This window comes from Dendrobium catenatum, unplaced genomic scaffold, assembly GCF_001605985.2.
Source record: "Dendrobium catenatum unplaced genomic scaffold, ASM160598v2 fragScaff_scaffold_1482, whole genome shotgun sequence".
Lineage (NCBI taxonomy): Eukaryota > Viridiplantae > Streptophyta > Magnoliopsida > Asparagales > Orchidaceae > Dendrobium > Dendrobium catenatum.
In genome coordinates this window covers 2170819-2191704 of record NW_021319944.1, presented here as the reverse complement: position 1 = coordinate 2191704, position 20886 = coordinate 2170819, and the positions used below count along the sequence as shown (strand labels likewise).

Genomic DNA, 20886 nt, shown 5'->3' with positions numbered 1-20886 from the left:
CTAACTATAACCATCAAACCAATTAAGAACCAATTAAGATCCATTGAATATGGTCGCCCTACTATATGAGATCTTAAATTATAGATAACATTGAAAGTAGCTCCTAAGCCCTAAAAGTTTATAAGATACCTTATTGCTCCATCCAAATGTAATCTAAAAAAGAGCCATGAACAGCATTGGCTTCCTCACTGTTTCACTGCCCCTTCCAGCTTCCTTTTGCGACGGAACACTGGACTATCATCTACCAGCTCCCCAGCTAAATGCTGCAAAGATAAGGGTCCTTGCAACCACTATGAATGTTGTTAGGACAAAGAGCAATAGTTAAAAGATGATGAAGATGGAGAAGGTGATTGCAGCATGCTAGACTGAGGAGCGCGCATTGGAACAAGAAAACAAGATGGTTTTGCTTTGCCTTTGTCAGTTATATTTTGATATTTTCTCTCAACTTTTTCTGTTTTAAGTGTTCTCGGCGGCTAGTCGAGTTTTTTGCTTTTATCTTTCAACTCTCCCTTCATCCTTGATGTTTTTCTAAGTGTCTTCAGTTCATAACGATGTTAGAGTTCCTTGTGGCTTTGTTTGAACTCAAAGGAACTATATGAAATGAAATATCATTCCAGTGATTACCATATAATGTGCCGTCTTTTCATTGCTAATTGATCACTGAAAAGTCTATCCTCTTATAGGAAACCAGAAAATTTGAAGAATCAGCACCAAATAATTGGCCATCTTTTAACTGCTAATGATCCCTGAATTAGTTCCACTCCAGATAATGATATTGAGTAAAGCAAGGAAAGTGATGCTTTGGAATGTCAGATCAAAATTACAAGAGTGACACTTCAAATTCTGGATATGACTGAGCAAGTACAAACCACATAATAATTACTTTTGCATCTTGTAAGGAAAAGTTTTCATTTCTGAAAGATTCAGTTACAATTTGAATGTTCAGTTTAAAAAATAGAAATATAAGAAACTAGTATACATTTCCAACTTATGAAAGCTAAGTAAAACTTTCAACAAAGCAAAAGTACCGGAGATATGAGGACGGCAGCAGGTACTTGCGAAGAAAACATTTATAATGAAGTATGTGGTCCTTTGACTGAGCGAACTATAGATTGCATATAACCTTAGCCATTAAATAATTATCTAAATTCATGATACAAAAAATACAAAACAATAAAAAAACTACAACAAGACGAAATTAATTCAGCTATATCTCAAGTAGAAATGGAGTGCCGTTCAAACTTTTAAGAATATCAGCATTTGGCTGCAGGGAGTTGCATAGTCTGAGTGCATTCGCAGTACAAAAGATGCCTGAAGACAACCTTGGGAATAAATGGCTCACAACGATTTAGAGCTGCACGGCACAATATCACAACGGTTTAAATGAACACTGGAGATATCATATTAGAATGTCAAAGACTTGAAAAAGACATTTATATGATTACCATTTAAACGCAACAAAAACGGCAACCCAAGGAACAAATAAATAATCTGCACCATGCCACGTGAAATTTAATTAAACTAACGGCAGCATTAACTTTGCGTTATCTTGTTTGGAGATCAAAAGGATCAATCCAATCCCTGTCCTCTTCAACAGCTTTATTCCACCGCTCTTTGAATTTCTCTAGCTCGACTGTTGACTGTCTTCTAATCTGCAAAGGGACACATATATCATGACGATTTTATGATATCCAATCAAGCTTATCATTTAGTATTTGGTGACCAATCTAATTTTCTCTTACCCGGGATCTTGAATCCAAGGATTTTTGGGCTGTTGCCTGCAATAACACGAAGCATAACATAAGCTAGCTTTAATTTAGAAAGTTTTGGTTACCCATGTCAACAAGTTTAGAAGCAATTCAAATATTGTAGAAGAAAGCAAGGACAAGTGTTCCCGACCACAGAATTATACTTGATAACACAGTGGATCATGGTGGGGTTATAACCATTTTATAGTCTTATATGTTTTAAACAGAATCAAATTCCCCTCCATGTCAGCCAAATTGACAAAAATTAACTTTAAATAGAGTACAAGGCATGGTTGTCTGTGCTGGCTGAGATATTGCAGGCTCCTATAGATAAAAATGGATTCAGATCAGGCATAATTTATAGTGGGGAACATAATCATGTGCAACCATTGATTAAAATTGTGCAATATAAGGCTTGCTTTGAGGCCTTCCTCAAATGCAATTCTAGTGAAAACGTCTCAATGCTTACGCCTCTAGTTTTTTTTATGAGGCTTGTGCCTAAAACTATACTAAATCCTAAATTAAAGCACCGAACAAATCACGCCTTCACGCATCTCTGATCCGCAACAACTTCCTTTTGACTGCCTAGACCTCCAGCCCACCACATTTGCCACAACCATAATCATAGATCACATGAAAGCTGCACATCGCCACCATCTCTTCCTCTAAAAATTTTGAAGTACAAATATCTATATGTTGATGAAAATATTTATGAAAGAGGAATATGACTGCAATAAATAAATAAAAAGGATATTGGAAGACATTAATTCCTTAGGATGAGGTAGGGGAGAAAATAATTTGTTATGACGATAACTCAAATAAAAACTCCCTCAGTGAGGGCAGTGCAAACGATTTTTAAGTTCTTGCCAACTATTTTAGCTTTTTGTAGGAATTAAATGGGAATGAGTAGGAAACCTAGAAAAAAGGAATTTGTTATTGAACTTGATGTTATATGATACTTTTATGTAATTCTTATATTTAATATTTTTTTTTATATATTTGGATATTAATTATATTTCACAAAATTTTTCACTTGTCACTTTATATGTACAATTTTTTGTTTCATGTATACTAATTTGTTATTCATAGTTTAATAGAAATTAATTATGTTATGTCATATTATTTGAGTATTATTACGCCTCACCTCATGAACAAAAAATGTCTCAAAACCCAATTGCGCGATTTTAAACCTTTTGTGTGGTCCAAATAAAGATGGGCTTGATTTTCTATAGAAACCACCTAATTGGTAAGCCCCACCATGCACTACCTATCCTGAGAAAGTACATATAATACTCAAAAATTTTACTAAAAGATAAGCTTAAATTTTCCCAAAAATCATACCCCATTTTTTACTAATTTGAAAATACATCAAATTTATTTTTATAAAATTCTATTTTTCATTTCGATCATTTTGATATATATATATACATAAGCATAATAGTTCTACATAAATTAAATTAGAACTCAGGAAATATTACTATTCATTAATTAAAAAATTCTCTATTAGATTTTAATATATTGTACCAAAGCAAATTTCCACTTACTATCACATGCAATGGCTGATTTGGTTAGTGCGGAAATCAAGGGGCTGAAATCAATTATTAGTTATATAACAACTTATGTAAGTATATTACTTAAACTTTAAACCATTTCAAATCCTTCCTCCTCCCGTTATTAACCTCTGGAGCCAAAGTAGCAGCCTCCCAAGAGCATGCCGTGAGAAGAAGGCAGAAGTAGCAGCGGCTACTGGCAGCACTGTAGAAGTGTTACTGTAGTAATCGAAGAAAGAAGGAAAAAAAAAAGAAGAAGAGAAAGGGGAAAAAAGAAAAGGAAGAAGAAATTTTGTGTGATTCGATTCATGTTGTAGGAATAAGAAACTTGAATGACGAGAAATTTAATCGAGGTAAAATCTTATTTTTGCGATTTTTGTCGTAAATTGGATTTAGAAATTAGGGACTTTTTATAATTTAAGAAAATCATGATTTATTTAAGTTTATTAAAGAAAAATAAGATGGTATTCTAAGGGATCAAATCCATCCTGCTAAGCCAGAAAACGTGAAGAGGTACTCAATCTAAATTTTATAGCATTTCTTTATATTAATCATAACATGAAAATTCCTGCAACAATAAAAATTTCAGCTTTATAATCACTTGTTCATAATAAATTTATTTTATATGTATAATGTTATGGATTCTTAATCATTGTGTATTGTTAAATGATATCCTTGATGACTGCTGTGATAGTTTGATTATCATTAAGAAAAGTCATGTTACCCATATCTCTCTTAAAAAAAATAGAATTTTTTTTTAGATCCAAACTTGAAGGGAGGGTCATAAATAAATGATTAGTTGAAGTGCAAGGTGACGACCTATTATGAACGTGCTAAAAGCCAATAGTTATCATATGGCTTTTCTAAAATAGTGTACATGAACAAGATAAGAGACATGAGAGAAAACCTAAAAGATTTCATATAGTGAATTACACAGTGTTATGCATTAATCAGTTATTAAAATGAGATACAATTTATTCATTATTTTTAAATTACACTTGTATTGCTTATGACTTTTATATTAGTTCTAAATATCAACATGCATATTGATTGCTTCTTGTTCTTGTACATTGAATCTTATAGTAGAATTGTGTATTGCATAAAGTGTTTAGCTCACTAGTTGATGTCTTGAAAGAAAGGAGAAGGAGCTAGCAAGGCTTTAGGCAGGTAGTACATAGTCATTTTGGATGTTCAGTTTTAGGTGTAGATAGAAGATTGATCAATAAGTTGTAAATTAAAGCTTTTGGGTATGTACAATTTTATTTAAATTTTTTTGTAAAGCTCTATATTTTATTTTGATGAATACTAAACATGCTTCCGAACATGAAATCATGAGGTATAATTCTATGGTTGGAATATATTTGTGTTGGGATAGTCTGAAAATATTAATTTTATACCCACTCAATCCTAATGTATATAGTTCAGGATGAGTGTTAGTAATAAATGTATCTATCCAAGATTTTCATCTCTGTTACACCTCAAGTTGGCGAAGAGGACTCAAAATGAGGTGTAACAGTACAACAGCCCCTTCACACCTCCAAAGGTTCAATCCCAAATTATTATTTGTGGAGGGAAGTAGCCCCTCCCACTCTGAATACAACCCTCATGAAGATTTTAAGAGAAGCTCCAGGTAAAGATTTTGAGGTTCTGCTGGAATAAATGTGGTAAAAAAAATCTCTTTATAAAGAACAAGTGCAGGCTCCACTGGCATGCAAACTTTTAAAAATATTGCCCAGCATCACTAATCAACAATTCCTAGCAATTACTCAAACCTTTGCAGAGCCTAGCAGTGGGTGAGGAAGCCATCATTCGCCAAAATGATCCAAAACTTTTGCTCTAGTTTTGTCAAAAAATTTTGTCAGACGTTTTCATGTGGCCCTTCAGGAAGCCTGGTCAAATAAGAAAGAAAAGTATGGCGGCGCATGAAGCATTTTGGGTTAAGCGATGAAAACTTCACCCAACCTGTGAACGCTACTTGAAAGCACTGCCAAATTGCTCTCCATTGCCCATAACTTAGATGAAAAATAAACTAAAAATAAGATTAAACACTGAAGTTAAAACATGCATATTTGGACTTGTGCAAAGAAACTCTGACTCGGCTGAGTTAAGATGGAAGAGCAATGTTGGCGTAATTTCTTCGACCCGACTCCGGTCAAGCCGGTTTGAGCCCGATTGGGCTTGATTGGGCTCGATCGACTAAAATGACCACCGCTGAGCCAAAATTAACTCAAATTGGGCCTAAATTAACTCAAATAAAGCCCAACTAAGTCAAATTAAAATAGAATTGATCGAATCAACCCGTAATCGTTCCAAATCAAACCCAATTGAACGTCGCAGAGCCCTGTCGAACCAAATTCGATGTCAATTCTAACACAATTTCACAAAATTGGCTCGATCGGACCCAATCATACCCAAATCAACCCAAATCAATTCGGATCGAATTCAATTAGGATTCAATTTCAATCCAATTTGCCAAATCTGGACTCAATTGACTTATCAAATCAATAAATTGATCATAGGGCTCAGATTTTCTTAAAATTCTCACTATGTTTCCCGTCAAATCCCTCAGCGGGATATCCAGTACTCAGATATAGGAGAATCCAACAGCAGGGATCTTCTAGTTTCACATATAGAGAAGAGTTGGAGGGGGAATTCTCATTCAAATCTTACCTACTTTGTGTGTCCAAACCGAGCAAAAGAGAACAAAAGAGGGAGAAAACGAATAGCATCGTACATGCGTCTAGAGGTGACGAGAGACTATGGGGTTCCATTCAGACCGGCATTCCTCTTGAGTGTGTCCGACCAATATGAGAAGGAGCGGGAGACTTTGTCTCTGCATGTGGTTCGAACATCCAGCCCAAAGGAGGAAGTGTCAGACCTGCAACTTGCGATCCTAGGGGTTGATCGGACCTACAACTTGCAACCTATATGAGAGGAAGTGTCGGACATGCATTCTGTTATGGATTTCTCTAAAATCCAAAATACATCATGTCCATGTCCTTGAACTTGGAGCCAAATTCTAAGTTCTCAATCTTATTTGTTGGAACACAAAACCAATGAGTAGTTTTCTAACCTAGGATCCAAATCCTAGTCTTCCTTCCACATTCACTTAGCCCAAATTAAATAAATGTTCCAAGCTCTTTGAACACCAAATGTTCAAATGGTATCCCCAATTTGCAATCCATAAATTGCACATTAGTTGTCCTCTCCTTCTGATGAGGTCATCGATAGGAGATTTCGGCGCGTCTATCAGAGACGACCACGGAGATCGACGGCCATGATAGAGAGTCTTTATTATTGATTTTACTTGTACCAGCATTTTATATATTATGCTTTTATTTTTGTAGTTTCCCATTTTACCCGTGAGGGTAGTAGTCGCTCTTGTAGCCCCAAGGGGCATTTTAGACTTTTGCATTTTCTTTTATTTGGAGCCTATTTATATGGCCTTTGTATCTTGTATGAGGATTATTGGATAATTGAATCAAAATTGTGTTTTGTGTTCTCTTTGTGAGTGCCAAGATTTGGATCTCTTTGTGAGTTCCATTAGAGATCTCTTAGTGAGTTCTCGAAATCGTTACATGTTTCCCTCATCTTCTCTACCTACAATTCCCGTACACAATACGCAACCGTGGGAAGGAGCCGAATTTTCTTGAAGCAAGTTTCCTCCTGGATTGCCAACCGCCGCCAACCAACCTTGCGCCAACCATCCCCCCCCCCTCTCCACCACTTCTCCCTTCTCTTTCCCCAACCCTCATTGAAATTTGAATTTTCAAATTTCATTACTTTCAAAATTGGGAAATTCTATTTTTGGAAAGTTTTTGAAATCAATCCAAAATAATATTTGCATGAGAGTGGATTTATTTCAGATTTTTCCTAGTCATCAAATCCCACTTGGAAGCCCCCTTCCTCTCTCCCCCAATTCTCTCCCCCTCATAGATGCCGCCGGCCCCCCTTATGGGAAATCCCATTAATGCTCAATTAAACCTTCCAAATCCTATTTGAAATTCAAATTAGGATTAAAACTTTCCCTCCAATCCTCTCAAAACTGAAAATAATTTCAGTTTTCTCCCCATAATCTCTCCTTAATTGGAATTTTCAATTAATGCATTAATTACATTAATTAGAATTTCAAATCCCTAATCCTTCCCTCCTAATTTCACAAAACTGAAATTAAACTTCAGTTTTCTCTCATCCAGTCCGCCCTCTCCTTGTTCTACCGCCGGCTCCCCTCTCCCTTAGCCAAGCCGCCGCCCCACCCACCCTCCTTGGGAGATCTCTCTTGCAGCGACCATTCGGCTCCACTCCAAGGATGCATGGACGAACCCGAGTGGAACTTCGGGTTTGAATACGACAACAACAGAAGAGTCAACATCCTCCACTCACAGTTCTTCGACGTCGGATTTGACTTCGACGATACCGTCGAAGAATACTTGGACCGGATCTTACCGACGCTTGTAGATTCCATTGACGAACACTTCTCCGTCTACACTTGGATTATCAAAGGTCGATCTACCGTGCCTCCTCCGCCTCCGAGATCCTTTCCCACGGCAACGTTCCTTGGTACCTCCATCCTAGTGGCAACCTCCATGCTAGTCTGGACAATCTTCCGTCGCTCAACTTAGTCTCCGTAGGAAGAGAGAGTTAAAGGTCTCAAGGTGTGAACAACTTTGTATTAATTGCGGGATTTTTACTTACTAGCCTTTGCTTTATGTTTTCCTTTGCGTTTGCTTAAATGGTTTAGTTCTCTTGTTGTAGTTTCTTTGCCTAGCAAGGTTGAACATCGCGAATTACTTATAATCAACTTAACTTTGATGCATGATTAGATAATTCGTTGAGCTAAAATTTAATTCTCTTTTTAACTCTTGTGTAACTCCACCGTTGCATCACATCAGTTTGGTATCAGAGCATGGTTGCTCACCCGGGATGCGAACTCGACGGAGTCGAGTCTTTTCCACCCCGGAAGAATGATGCGGACATCCAACAGTCCATGCCAATCCGAGGAGGAGCTGAAGATCGACGACCGAGATCACTTTGCTTTATTTACGTTTATTAAGTGTATTTTAATTTAGTTTTGCAATTTTCCATTTTACCCTCTTGTTTTATGTAAGCCCAAGGGGCAAATGTGTCTTTTAATTTTTTTTTAGGCCTATATATAGAGGCCCCTTCTCTTATATTTGGAGGGATTATTGATAATGGAAAATTTTATTTTCGTGTTGATCTCTTAGTGAGTTCAGAAGGATCTCTTTGTGAGTTCCGACTTTCCCAAGATCTCTTTGTGAGTTCTTGAGGAGAGTTTCGCGGATCTCTTTGTGAGTTCCGAGATTCTCAAGATCTCTTTGTGAGTTCTTGAGGAGAGTTTCGTGGATCTCTGTGTGAGTTCCGACATCCCTACAATCTCCTTTGAGATCTTGAAGTTTAAGAGCGTGAGGTTAGAAATTCCAAGATTTCCCCAAACTTCTCATCCTCTACCAAGCTCGGGCTTTTCCTCCCCAAGTTCTCCTTGCCGCCGGCCCTGTTGGCCCGTCCAGAAATTCACCCGCCGGCCATCCCTTAGGCCGACGCCCACCAACCCCCACCTCCCCCTCTCTTCCTCCTTGGAATAAAGAAATTTCTTAATTAGGAGAGGCTCACAATTAATGACAATTCAAATTCAAAATTTGAATTTGAATTAGCATTAATTACTCCTTAAATTCGTCCCTCCAATTAAGCCAATAACTATTAATTTAAATCTGAAATTTAATTTGAATTTGATTTCAGATTTAAATCAATTAATCATTTAACACTCCCAATTAATGACAATTCAAATTCAAAATTTGAATTTGAATTAGCTTTAATTACTCCTTAATTTCATATTTCCATTCTCTCTCCACAAATTGATTTGGGCTTTAATTAATCTTGCCACCTAGGCAAGTATATGGCATTTACGTTTCACATCACCTTCCTACAAGCCCAGAATTGTAGGAAAACCTCTCATATTTCTTAGCCTCCATAGGAAACCCTTTCATTCTTCTAAAACTCAAAATTATGAGAGTGTACATCTCTCTTTGAACACCAAATAATCAAAGAATATTCATGAGCTTGGAACCTCCGGGTTGCACATCTCTTCCCACATTTACCTAACATTTCATTGAACACAAAATTCGATGAATCACTCTTCAACTTGCAACCCTTAAGTTGCATACCACTTCCTACATTTACTTAAAACATGATTTTGGTAAATGATCATGCGTCATTGAACACAATGTTCAATGATTTACCCTACTATATGCAACCCACAAGTTAAATATCATTTCTCTCTTTCTATAACTCAAAGGTTGTAGAAAAATCTGCTAATTTTTCTAACCTAATTAGGAGTGTACATCCTTCTTTGAACATAAAATGTTCAAAGAAGATTCAAGAATTTGCAACTCCTAAGTTGTATTTTCTTCCTTTCATCCCTCCAACTCAAGTTGGAAGAATGAACCCCTCTCTTTGAATCCCTAAATGTTCAAAGAAACTTATGGCGACTTGTGGTCTAAATCTACATGTCTCCTTGTATTTGCCCAATACAAAATAGGTAGATAATCACCCCTCTTTGAACACCAAATGTTCAAAGAGCTTCCTCAAATTTGCAACATCTAAGTTGCATTTTCATTGTCATCTTCTACAAGCCAAGATTATAGGAAAACATTCAAATTATCCATCATTTGCCTATACCTGAATTAGGAAAATAATTAGATTCTTTTGAACATCAAATGTTCAAAGAATATTCATAAATTTGCAACTCCCAAGTTGCATTTTCTCCCCCTCTCATTTCTCCAACCCGAGTTGGATGAATGATTCCTCCTCTTTAAACATCAAAAAAATCAAAGTGCACTCCTCAATTTGCAACCTACAAGTTGCACTTATGCTTCCTTGCTTCTAAAACTCATGAGTTGTAGGGAATCTCTTCATTCTCCTAATCTAAATTGGATGAATGAATATCTTTCTTTGAACATCTCAAAGTTCAAAGAAATTTCATATGATTTGTGATCCACACTTATGTATCATACTCCCACATCTACCTAATCCAACTTAGTTTGATGATTACATCGCATTGAAGAGAAAATTCAATGATTCATTCTTAGTTTGCATACCTCCAAGTTGCATACTACACTTCTCTCTCCTACAATTCAAAAGTTGTAGGAAATCCCCCCGAATTTACTTAACCAAAGTTAGGTGAGTGAGCATCTTCCCTTGAACATCTAAAAGTTCAAGGAAAACTCCCTATGATTTGAAATCCAAATTCATATACATTATCCCAAATCAAGTTTGAAGAATGAACACTCTTCATTGGGCATCTAAAAATTCAAAAGAAATTCATTAGGTCTTGTAGCCAACATCTGCATGTCATCATTTCTTGTTTTCCTTTACAAATTAGGCAAATCAACTTGCATTATTGAACACAAAGTTCAATAATTGATCCATGACTTGTGACCCAAAATTACAAGTCATCCCTCTTCTCTATGGGCTCCAATAGCCTTAGAGAAATCTCCAACTCTTGACCACCAAGCTATGAGTTTCATTCCTTTCTCCCTAGCTCCAAAAGTTAAGAAAATCCTCCAACATCTAGCACAAAAGTTATATGTTGGACATCTCTCTCTTAGACCCAAACTCTAAGTATTATTTCATTCAACATAACATTGATCTTCTCCTTCCATGACATTTAAAATATATAACATTTAGATATCTCTTAGGAGTCTCTCTCCATTGAAATTCATCTTACCAAATTAGATGAATTTCGCAAAGTCCTAAGTATAACCCTTAAGCATGTTCACCTTACACTAATAGGAGAACATTCATCTCTTATCCAAACACTAAGTGAACTTTATAAATCTTTAAAATTGTCTATGTTTCTTTTAATATAATAATTAATCGTCCCACCCAAAAGGTGGGATGCCTACATCATTATATCTTAGGACTTCATAAGTGGCAGGCTTGCCTCAAGGCAAGCAGTGATTGTTTTATGGGTTCTTCATAACCCTCCTAAATATGAAACAAATTAAAAGAAAAATAAAATGTGTAAGTTACAAACAACTAAAAGAGAAATCACCCTTGGATTAAGATTACAAGTTTTCTTTCATCAATAAAACAAAAACACTTTCCTTAGTGACATACCACATAGTCTGCACGCACTTAGGAGAAATTAAGATTTTTTTTTGTTTCAGCGTATGAATTTGATGTTGTGGTGTGATGCTATCAAATGTTTCTGTAATTTTTATTTTTATTTGAACAATAGTATATTTTATGCTCTTTTCTTTTTTTTAGCTATCCAATGATGGGAAAGCATCCAATGATCATGGTAGGTTGTGCATAAGGCTTGGTAGACCTTTGGTTTGCTGGCTCGATTGGTCCTTGGCTGCTGATGGTTCACGTGTTGGCTGTTTTGAAGCATATGGTGTTGAGCTTGTTCTCTTAGTTGTTTGAGCTGGAGTTTAGTAGCTCATTAATTCTCTAAAGGTATCTCATTAAGAAAGATTTACTTTTGGAGTGGCCTTGTCCCTTCCCCTTCCCCTTTCTTCTTGTCTCTTGAGAAACCGTGGCTTGTTTAATGCATAAGAATTAAAATGGGGTTACTGTTTTCCGTGCTTTGCCTCTTGGGTTTCTGGATGGCTGCTGTTTTTTTCATGCCTGGGATGATTCTCGTGGCTGTGGTTGTGGCTCCTTGGTTCCGTGCTGCCCCCTTGTCTCCCGCGGCTGCTGCTTCGGTTCCTGGGTTTGGAATGTTTTCCGAAAAGATCGGGGGGGATTTCTGTGCTAATGGTGCTTCGGTTCTAGTGGAAATTAATGTTATGTGGCTTTTGGCATTCCCCTACCTTGCCTATAAATATGGGAAGATATTGTGAAGAAAATCAGTTGATTATTGTGAGCAAAATTGCTATTGACCTGCAGGTTATTGGAAAAGCTTGCGAGCTTTGTCCGCCTTCTTTCTCAGCCCCTCCGAAAATTGCGAGCTCTTTCCAACCTTTCTTCTCGGCTTCTAACCACTTTCGGCTCTCCGCAAGTGTCACTCCATCTGTATCTTTCTTCTCAAAAGTAAAGCAACTTTAGGGTGTCGTGTCTTGGTTGATTTGGAAGCATTTGGACAATCTTGCAATGGTGGACCATCAGTTTGCTAGTCTTATGTACTTATCTTATTTAACCTACAATTCGATGCATGTGAGGAACCCGCTCTAACGGTTGTCTGAGGATAGTGTCTTTTATTTTTCTTTATTTCCTTAAAATCTCTTAGTGTTTTCTTGTTGAATTTTGAAGTCTTAGTAGTTTGCTTTTATTTTAATAAAGTTTGGTTTAAGTTATATCCATTGTTCTCTTTGTGTCGGTTTTCTTACTTGTGTGTCTACATCATGGTGTGATGCACATTTGAATGTCTGCATTATGGACACTTTCCCTTAAGTAGTTAGTGTAGAAATATTGCATGCTCTTTTTTTTTGTGCAGGTGATCATGTCTAAGAGAGGGTGAAATAAATAGTACATAAAAATGCTTGCTAATAGGTGCTACTTAAAACTCTCCAAAGAGGCATGACTAATAGGATAGAAACAAGGATTAGCACTTCAAGTACTAGGCAATTCTGGATGTGATATTTCTGTTATGGGGCTGTTTGGTTTGCATAATTAGTAGGGTAAAGGATATAATTTACGCGCGTTTCTCAATTTCGGTCGTTTGGTTGGCTTTCAGCGGAACGAAAGGAATACCTCCGAAGCAATAGCGGGGTATTAGGGGAGGCAGTTCGCGCGACTTCGAAACCTGCTCAAATTGAGCGGGTTAGAAATTCTTTGGCGGATGTTGCGCGATGATTTTGCCGAAGCTGACCAATATTCTCCCTTCTTCTCCGTTCTTCCTTGCTCTCTTCTCCATTCCTGGGCTCTTCTCCCTTTTCTCTGACGTTCCTGCATCGTGGCTGCTTGGTCTGCTTCGCCTGGTTCCGCAAAACTGTCGTGGAGCTCTTCCTTCACTTCGGCGTCGGCTGACGTGGGATACCCCGACGGACAACCTTCTCCAGTCCGCAAGCTCTACGACCTCCCTCTCCTAAGGCATAAGAAGGAGCTAGTCTCTTCTAGCCCCGTTTCTTCTTCAGGTCTTCACCTCTCTCGTTATTTCCTTTCAAATCTCTCTCGTTTCCTTTTATTTTTCCTCCCACTTATTTGTCTGCTTCTAATTTTTCCTCTTTTTTTTCTTGATGTTCTTCTTTCTTTGCAGTATATGAAGAAACCTCTATTTTTCCAGTATATAAACAATGCAAATGGAATATTGTAAACATTCGCTTTCAGAACACTTGGATTCCTTCAACTCCAAGCGAGTGTGGCCCTGGTTGCATAATGCCCTTAAATTTTAGATTAAATGGTCTTAGGGAGTGAAGCGCAGAGGATTAATTTATGCATCTCTTCGTTGCAATTATTGTAATTTCCTTAGAGATTGATTCTTTACTTTCATTTCGCAAACCTTTTAAATGAGAAGGATTGCTGATTTTGATGCAGAGCATACGTTTATTTATCTATAGTGAACATATTTGTTTGGAACTTCAACAATTTGATCGGTAAGTGTTTGATAAAATGCTTAGTTTCTGTTTGTTTAGTAGCTTATTTAATGATTCATTTCATAATTTTCCTGTCCTACCTGCTTAGATAGATACGTCCAATGTACTTCATGCAAGATGGATGCTTATCTCAGGAAATCATGCTATCGTTTGATTTGATTCTAATCCTATCTTAATTTTCAGGTAGTTTGAGAATTCCAATTTTAAAAGATATGCTAAGTGAATTACTTCAAGTTTTATGAACAAATAAGAAAATGTTTATGCTCATTGATGATTTTATATGTCTAAATTATTCTTATCTCACGTACATCTAGTTAGTCTAGATTTTATCTTGATCTTAATTAACAATTAAGTGAGCAACTACATAAAACTAGACAATATTTAGTTAGAACAGTGGCCAGGTTCAAGCTTTGCTTAAGCTGGACAAGTAAATATATGAGCTTGAAGTAGGTAATAATCATATTGTCTTATCTTAGCTAATTTATAGCCTGTGCTCAAGTTTTCATTTTGGGCTAATGTCAATTTCTTAACTTGAAGCTTCCACAAAGGGAAAAAAAAAAAAAAACTATACACTTAGTCAGACCTAAGAAACTTAATGATATGTTTACAATTATTCTACTCTAAAAAAATGAGATTGACATATATCCATAAGATGTTGTAAAATAAAAAGGGAACTAGAATCACATAATATGTTCGGTAATACATCAATTGAACCTCTATTTTAAAATAGAATAAATAGCGTCAGATAGAGCTGCATGAACAATTCATCTACATTAGAATTTATAATTTCAAAAATAGAGATACGAAGAACTATATTATTATTATTATTATTTAATTTATAATTAAGAGTTACTCTTGCTAAAGTCATATTTCAATCCTATTATTAGAAAGCAATAGTTAATCTCCCATTAATAACTGTTTCGTGTTACTTTGTCGTAATTATAACTAAGAACAATGGATTTTGTTTTATATTTTGTTTTCTAATTTTAAAATTTCATTAATGTTGTTTACAACTTATGAATGAAAATCATGTGATTTATTGTTTGCTAAACGAAAACCATTGTTTTTATTGCTAAATTAAAGAAAAAAATCAGTGTGAAAATTTAATTTGCTGAAATTTTGTTTGTAAAAAATTACTTGAAAAATTAAAAATTTATACTTTCACAAAATTAAAATTAAAATTTCTCTCAATTACAAATAAATTTATGTCTATTGCAGCATACTGCTAAATTAATACACAACAGAATATTATATCTTATAATTTCAAAAAAATATATAATTATTTTTATAATTACACTAGTTATAATGACAAAAAAATATTACAAATGCACTGTTTTTACTTTACTCTGGATATATTTAACCAAACATGGGAACCATTTCTCATGCGTTTACATTGCAGACAACCAAACAGCCTCAAAAGTATTTGGAATGCACTATATTTACTTTACACTGCATTTACTTTACACTGCGTTTACTTTGCAGGAAACCAAACAGTTTTTCGAGGATTAGATGGGGGCATTTAAAGAATGCACTACATTTACTTTACACTGCATTTACTTTACACTGCGTTTACTTTGCAGGAAACCAAACAGCCCCTATATAAACTATTTTATAATCCCTTATTTCGCAGGTTTAAGTCTTCTCTTTTTTAAAATATATTTGATTAGACTTATGATGTATATTTGGGCTTGTGGGGTTTTAGTTAGAGGAAAGTTGGATCAAAATGATGAGCCTACCATTGTGAAGCCCAAAACCTATCTAGAAGATAAAGCTTGATGACCCCCATAAGTAGAGTGTTGATGCAATAAAAAATTTGAGAAAATCTAGGATTGCAAACAAACAAGCGTCTTCCTTTAAAAAAAAAATAACACAAGAAATAAGAAACCTAAAAACACACTACAACTTTCATATATTTTAGAGAAGACTGATACAAATGGTGTTGGACACTTGCGGAGAGAAGAAATAGATAAGAAGCCCGAGACGAAGTCAAAGAGAGGAGAATAAGTGGATAATGCTCGCAAGCTATCCAAGAAGAAAAAACTCTCAGGTTTTTGTTCCAAAAATTATCACATTTCCATACATAAAACAGCCACAAACAACCTAAATATATAGGAGAAGAAAGAGAGCCAAACAGCCAAAACAGCCGCCCATCCAATCCAATCAGAAAAGGGAAGGCAAAAGGCCTACAGGCAGCCGAATGGAGCATCACTCGAAGGGAAAGCGGAACACAGCCAACGAACGAACAACGCTAGGGGGAAGGAACCGGGCAGGCAGAGGAACAAGGGCCAAAATAGGGAAATGAACCCGGGCATCAGATAGCAGAACCGAACAGCAAAGCCAAGGGAACTGAACAACCACAAAGCAGCTAGCAGACCAACCCCTAGCGTTTACTTTGCAGGAAACCACTAGTTTAATCAAAAGTTTTCTCAAGTACCAAATGCTTGAGATATAATTAATCATAGGGATTTGCCTCTATGGGGCATCTATATCCCATAATAAATTAAACTCCATTCAACCAAATATTAAATGAGAGAAAATCTCTGTTGAAAAATTGAAATCGTAAATTTTGATAATGAGTCCATAAGGAAATGATATTTTTATCCCTTGGGATAATATATCATTTTTTCTATACCGTGCTCGATCACAAAATATGTAATCGTTAAGGATTACAAAATTTCTCCAACAAGCAAGGCCCTCTCAGCTTTAAAAATAATGAAAAAATAAAAAAATTTGCAAAAAAGAGAAATATGTAAATATGCTGAAGCTGAGCATCACATAATTACAATCAAGACCAACGTAATTGCATGCCTTTCCAAAATGAGAACAAAAGTACTTGAGCGTAATTACGTGAGCCCCTGCGCTGTTACACATTACTAAACAGAAAGCTTTTCTCACCTAAGTAATTAGAAGCACTGCCCAATATAAGTATGCTTTAAACTGAGAGCATTCTATCACCTAGCATAATTACACGACCTATGGGCATGATTACAAGTTTTTAAGTGCCAAAATAAACGAATTAATTGTCAATTTAGAATGGCTAAGCACGTAGCACATGGACCAACAATAGAGCAATAAATGATGGTGAGCCTGAATCGATCAATCAAACATAGTACATGCATTGTCAAGCTTCTTCTGCCAATGCCAGAAGCACATGGCAAATTAAATCATACCTTATCAACTTTAGGACCCACTATAGCACGAGTCATACCTCATCAGCATGCCATGACAACAAATACGTCAAGCCACATCAGTCAATGGAACACACCCTTGACATATGCAGCTTTCAACTATAACATGGTAGTCAAGACCACATCAAAAAGGTAATTGAACGACACTAAGAAATTTGTAAAGCCCCTGATTTTTTTGATAACAAAAAAAAAATACTTAAGAACATTTAAAAAAAAAACACTAAAGGCCAATTTAAAGATCAAAATACTCCAGAAAAATTTTCAAATTTTCTAGCATTCAAACATTCCAAAGGCTTTCCTAGCAGGGTTTTAAATTATTTAAAATAATAAAAAACTCAAGCTGGGCTAGTTAAGTGGACTACTGTACATCAAGTTACATAAGTTGAAAATTAAGGATTCCATTATATAGACAGAAACCTGAGAGTTTTAGAGCCTTCCATATTCATCCACTCCACTACAAATTGAACACCACTAGCAAATTTGACTTTCTTTACCTTTGAGGGAGATTTAAGTCCACATTATCATTTCTTAATGATCTTTATCTAACTCTTAGAGCACACCCCACGCTAAGTTTGGTATCAGAGCCGATTTTGTGGACTATAGCATCGGACAAAGTGAACAGCTTATGGATTGAGTTGCATTGGCATAAGTTCTTGAAACAAATGAGATTTAAATCAATTGAGGTAATCTTTGAATTTTGGTTTTAATTATTTTCTCAATTTGGTATTTTAATTTTCTATAGTATTACTTGTGATAGATTTCATGTTTGATGCAAATTATATCATACTAAGAAACGGTGCCAACTAGTTGCCCTCGCATAAAAGATCTAGCCATCAAGCCTAAACTTATCCTACCTGAACTCACTTGACATGACACCAAAAATAAGAGAGAGTTACACTTAAAATATAAAACCCTACTTTTGATTCCTATTAGAATTTGGAGAATCTAACTTAAGTTTCCTGTCTTTATTATTATACCTAGTTAAGTGTAATTTGTTTTGTCATTTCTATTTGTATTTTAGCATTTTGTGAAGGCCAAAAAATTTCCAAGATCAATAGTATTTTCATTTAGTATCAAATCAGTAAGCATTTCATATTTAAAAATTAAAAAATATATATATATATTCTTAAGCCATTTTTGCATTTAACATCATGCCTCCAAAATCTGCATCACGAGATCAGCTAGATAACACCAATAGGAAATGGATGATTTTAAAACTCAATTTGAACAAATCAACCAGCACACCATTGAAAGATTTCAAAGGTTGGAAGATCTTATAATGAATCTTAACAATGAATTCAAAAATTAAATGATAGGACTCCTGTTCTTACTCCTAACCCTGCCCCAAATCAAGTAGATAAAGAACCACTAGATGAGGACTACTTAGAAAACCCTACAGAAAACATTCCACCTAGTAAGAAATCTAATAGAAATAAGTTTAGGAATGAACCCTTTAGGAACCAAAATGCCCAGCTTGAGCCCATTAAGAAAGTGATTTTCTCTAGAGTAATCTTTTTTAATGGAAGGTCACGCAAAACTAACTTAAGGAAGCTATAAAAGGTTATTCATTAGTATGAGACTCAATTTGTTGAATTGTTGCATATTTCTTTTATTGGAAGACATTAAGACTAGGAAATCAATATCTTCTTGTAAGACTTGAGAGAATATATCACAAAATATCTATCATTGTCAAATGTAGTACGCTCAAAGAGATGATGGATCAATTCATACAAGCAGCAACACAGAGCAATGCTTTTGAGGAAAGAAATTGATGAAGACATCAGCAGGAGATTCTGGCGCGTCTAATAGAGGAGACATCATATATCGACGGCTACGAATAGGGGTCATTATTTGTGATGCATTTATGTATTTTATTTTTTATTTATGTTCTGGTTTACCATTGTACCTCTGAGAGGGATTAGTTCATGTTGTAGCCCAGAGGGCAATTTCGTCTTTGTGTCTTTTATTCCTTGAGGCCTATATGTGAAGTCCCTAGCTTTTGTATTAGGGATTATGATTTTGAATGAAATTTTCAGCACTTGTTATTTTATTTGTTGTGAGCTCTTGAGAGAGGAAAGAATCCTAAGAGAGGGCCAAGCAATTCCTGTCAGCCGCCGGTAGAGTCCGGGCTCGTAGTTTGTATCCGTTCTTATTCCCTTCTCCCTTTCCTTCACCCCTTACCGCCGGCCAGGCCGATCCACATCCCCCCCAACTTTCGCATAGCTTCTCCCCTTCCCCCCCCCCCCCACCTTACCCGCAGCCAAGCCTTCCCCCAGATGCCCCCAAAACCGCAAGTCTCCTCTCCACCTTCCTCCAAAACCGCTGGTCTCCCTCCTCCTCAAACTACCGGCCACCCTCTCCTTTCCACCTCAAGCCGCCGGCCTACCTAGCCCAAGCCCAAGCTGCCGGCCCCTCCTCCCCCACAAGCCTTTGATTTCAAATTCAATTTGCCTCTTAAACACCTTCCTAATTTATCCTATTATTAATTTGGAAAGTCTCTTAATTTGAATTCAAATGGGATTTGAAATTCAAAACCTTTCCTAATTAATAAATCTATTTTAGGAAGCCCCCCCAAATCGCTCCCCATCTGAAATTAATTGGGATTTAATTTCAGATCCCACATTCATTACATGTAGACACATTCGTTGAATGTGGACACCCTTCCCCTCTCTACTTGGGCCATCCCCCCCCCCTAATTCCCTCTCTCTTAATTAATTCTCCCCATTGATGCTCTCAATCAACGCCCTCCCTTCAAGGTGTGCCGCCCAGTTATTCCCTCATTAGAAGATATTCGAATTTCAAAATTATTCTCTCCTTACCAATTATAAAATCTGAAATTAAATTTCATATTTCAATTTATTTCCCCCCACCCACCTAAACCAAAATATGATATTAAAGAGACCTCTCCCCCTAGCCTTGGCTGACCAACCCAACCTCTCCCTCCTCCTCTCCTTCTCTTCTCTCGTACTTCATACACCATCCAAGGAAGGAGCTACACAACCCCGGCCTACTCCCCATGAATGGCTGATCCTGAAAGAGACAATGGATTCTTATACGATCATCAAGAACGAGTAGATGTGTTGAGATCACCCTTCTTCGACCTCAACTTGGAGATCGACCATAGTGTTGACAACTACATCGACCGGATTCTCTTCACTTTGATGATAGCCATCGATGAGCATCAAACTTCTAGACAGTAGTAAGTTCTTCAACATCCACTGACTTCTTCCCTTCAGGCTAAGTTTTCGTTGGGCAATATTGCAGGCAACTTGTGTCTTTTGGTAGCATCTTTAAGTTTGCTGAAATTATTCATCCGTTAAAACAACCCTCAAAAAATGAGAGTGAGGGGAACTCAATGTGAACTTTTTATTAGTTAACTGGTGGATTTCTGTTACTTGTGCATTGATAGGAATTACTTGAGTTCGCAAGTAACCCCAATGGTAATACTTGAGTTTGCAAGTAAACCTAGCAAGAATTGGTGGAAAACAGTGAAGATAACTACTGTTTACAGCAGTCAAACAGCAAATTACATAAGTTTTTCTTAGGAAAACAGATAAAACGGAGAGAAACAATGGGGAAATCCACTAATAGATGCAAGAAAACAGCAAACGATACAAGTTTCTTCAATTCGAGAGGAAGAAACAGCTCTTCAAATCTCTAGCCAAGCCTAGAGCCCAAGAACACAAACCCTAGATCTCAAATTCCTTTCAAATTCAAGATGAAACCCTAATTCTATCATTAGCCCCTAATTAAAGCAAAAGGAGACACACAAAATCCCTAAATAGCCCTCTAATTCAAATTTCCCTCCTAAACACCCATTACATTAATTGTTTGGGCCCACTAG

General features: G+C 36.3%; 1 protein-coding gene and 1 long non-coding RNA gene across 2 annotated transcripts in view; one reads left to right on the top strand and one right to left on the bottom strand.

Moving 5' to 3' along the window:
• Positions 1-912: 912 nt before the first annotated feature.
• LOC110115778 overlaps positions 913-20886 on the bottom strand; it is a 58533-nt gene continuing 38559 nt past the window's right edge. The window contains exons 12-14 of the mRNA XM_020849142.2: positions 1743-1778; positions 1446-1652; positions 913-1354 (exon numbers count right to left, since the gene is read on the bottom strand). Coding sequence (XP_020704801.1) covers positions 1545-1652; positions 1743-1778 — 144 coding nt within the window. The 3' untranslated portion in view covers positions 913-1354; positions 1446-1544. The remainder of the gene's footprint in view (positions 1355-1445; positions 1653-1742; positions 1779-20886) is intronic.
• LOC114581023 lies at positions 8553-13892 on the top strand. Its single transcript, XR_003702834.1, has 2 exons — positions 8553-13717; positions 13796-13892. It is a non-coding gene; the product is annotated as an uncharacterized LOC114581023 (long non-coding RNA).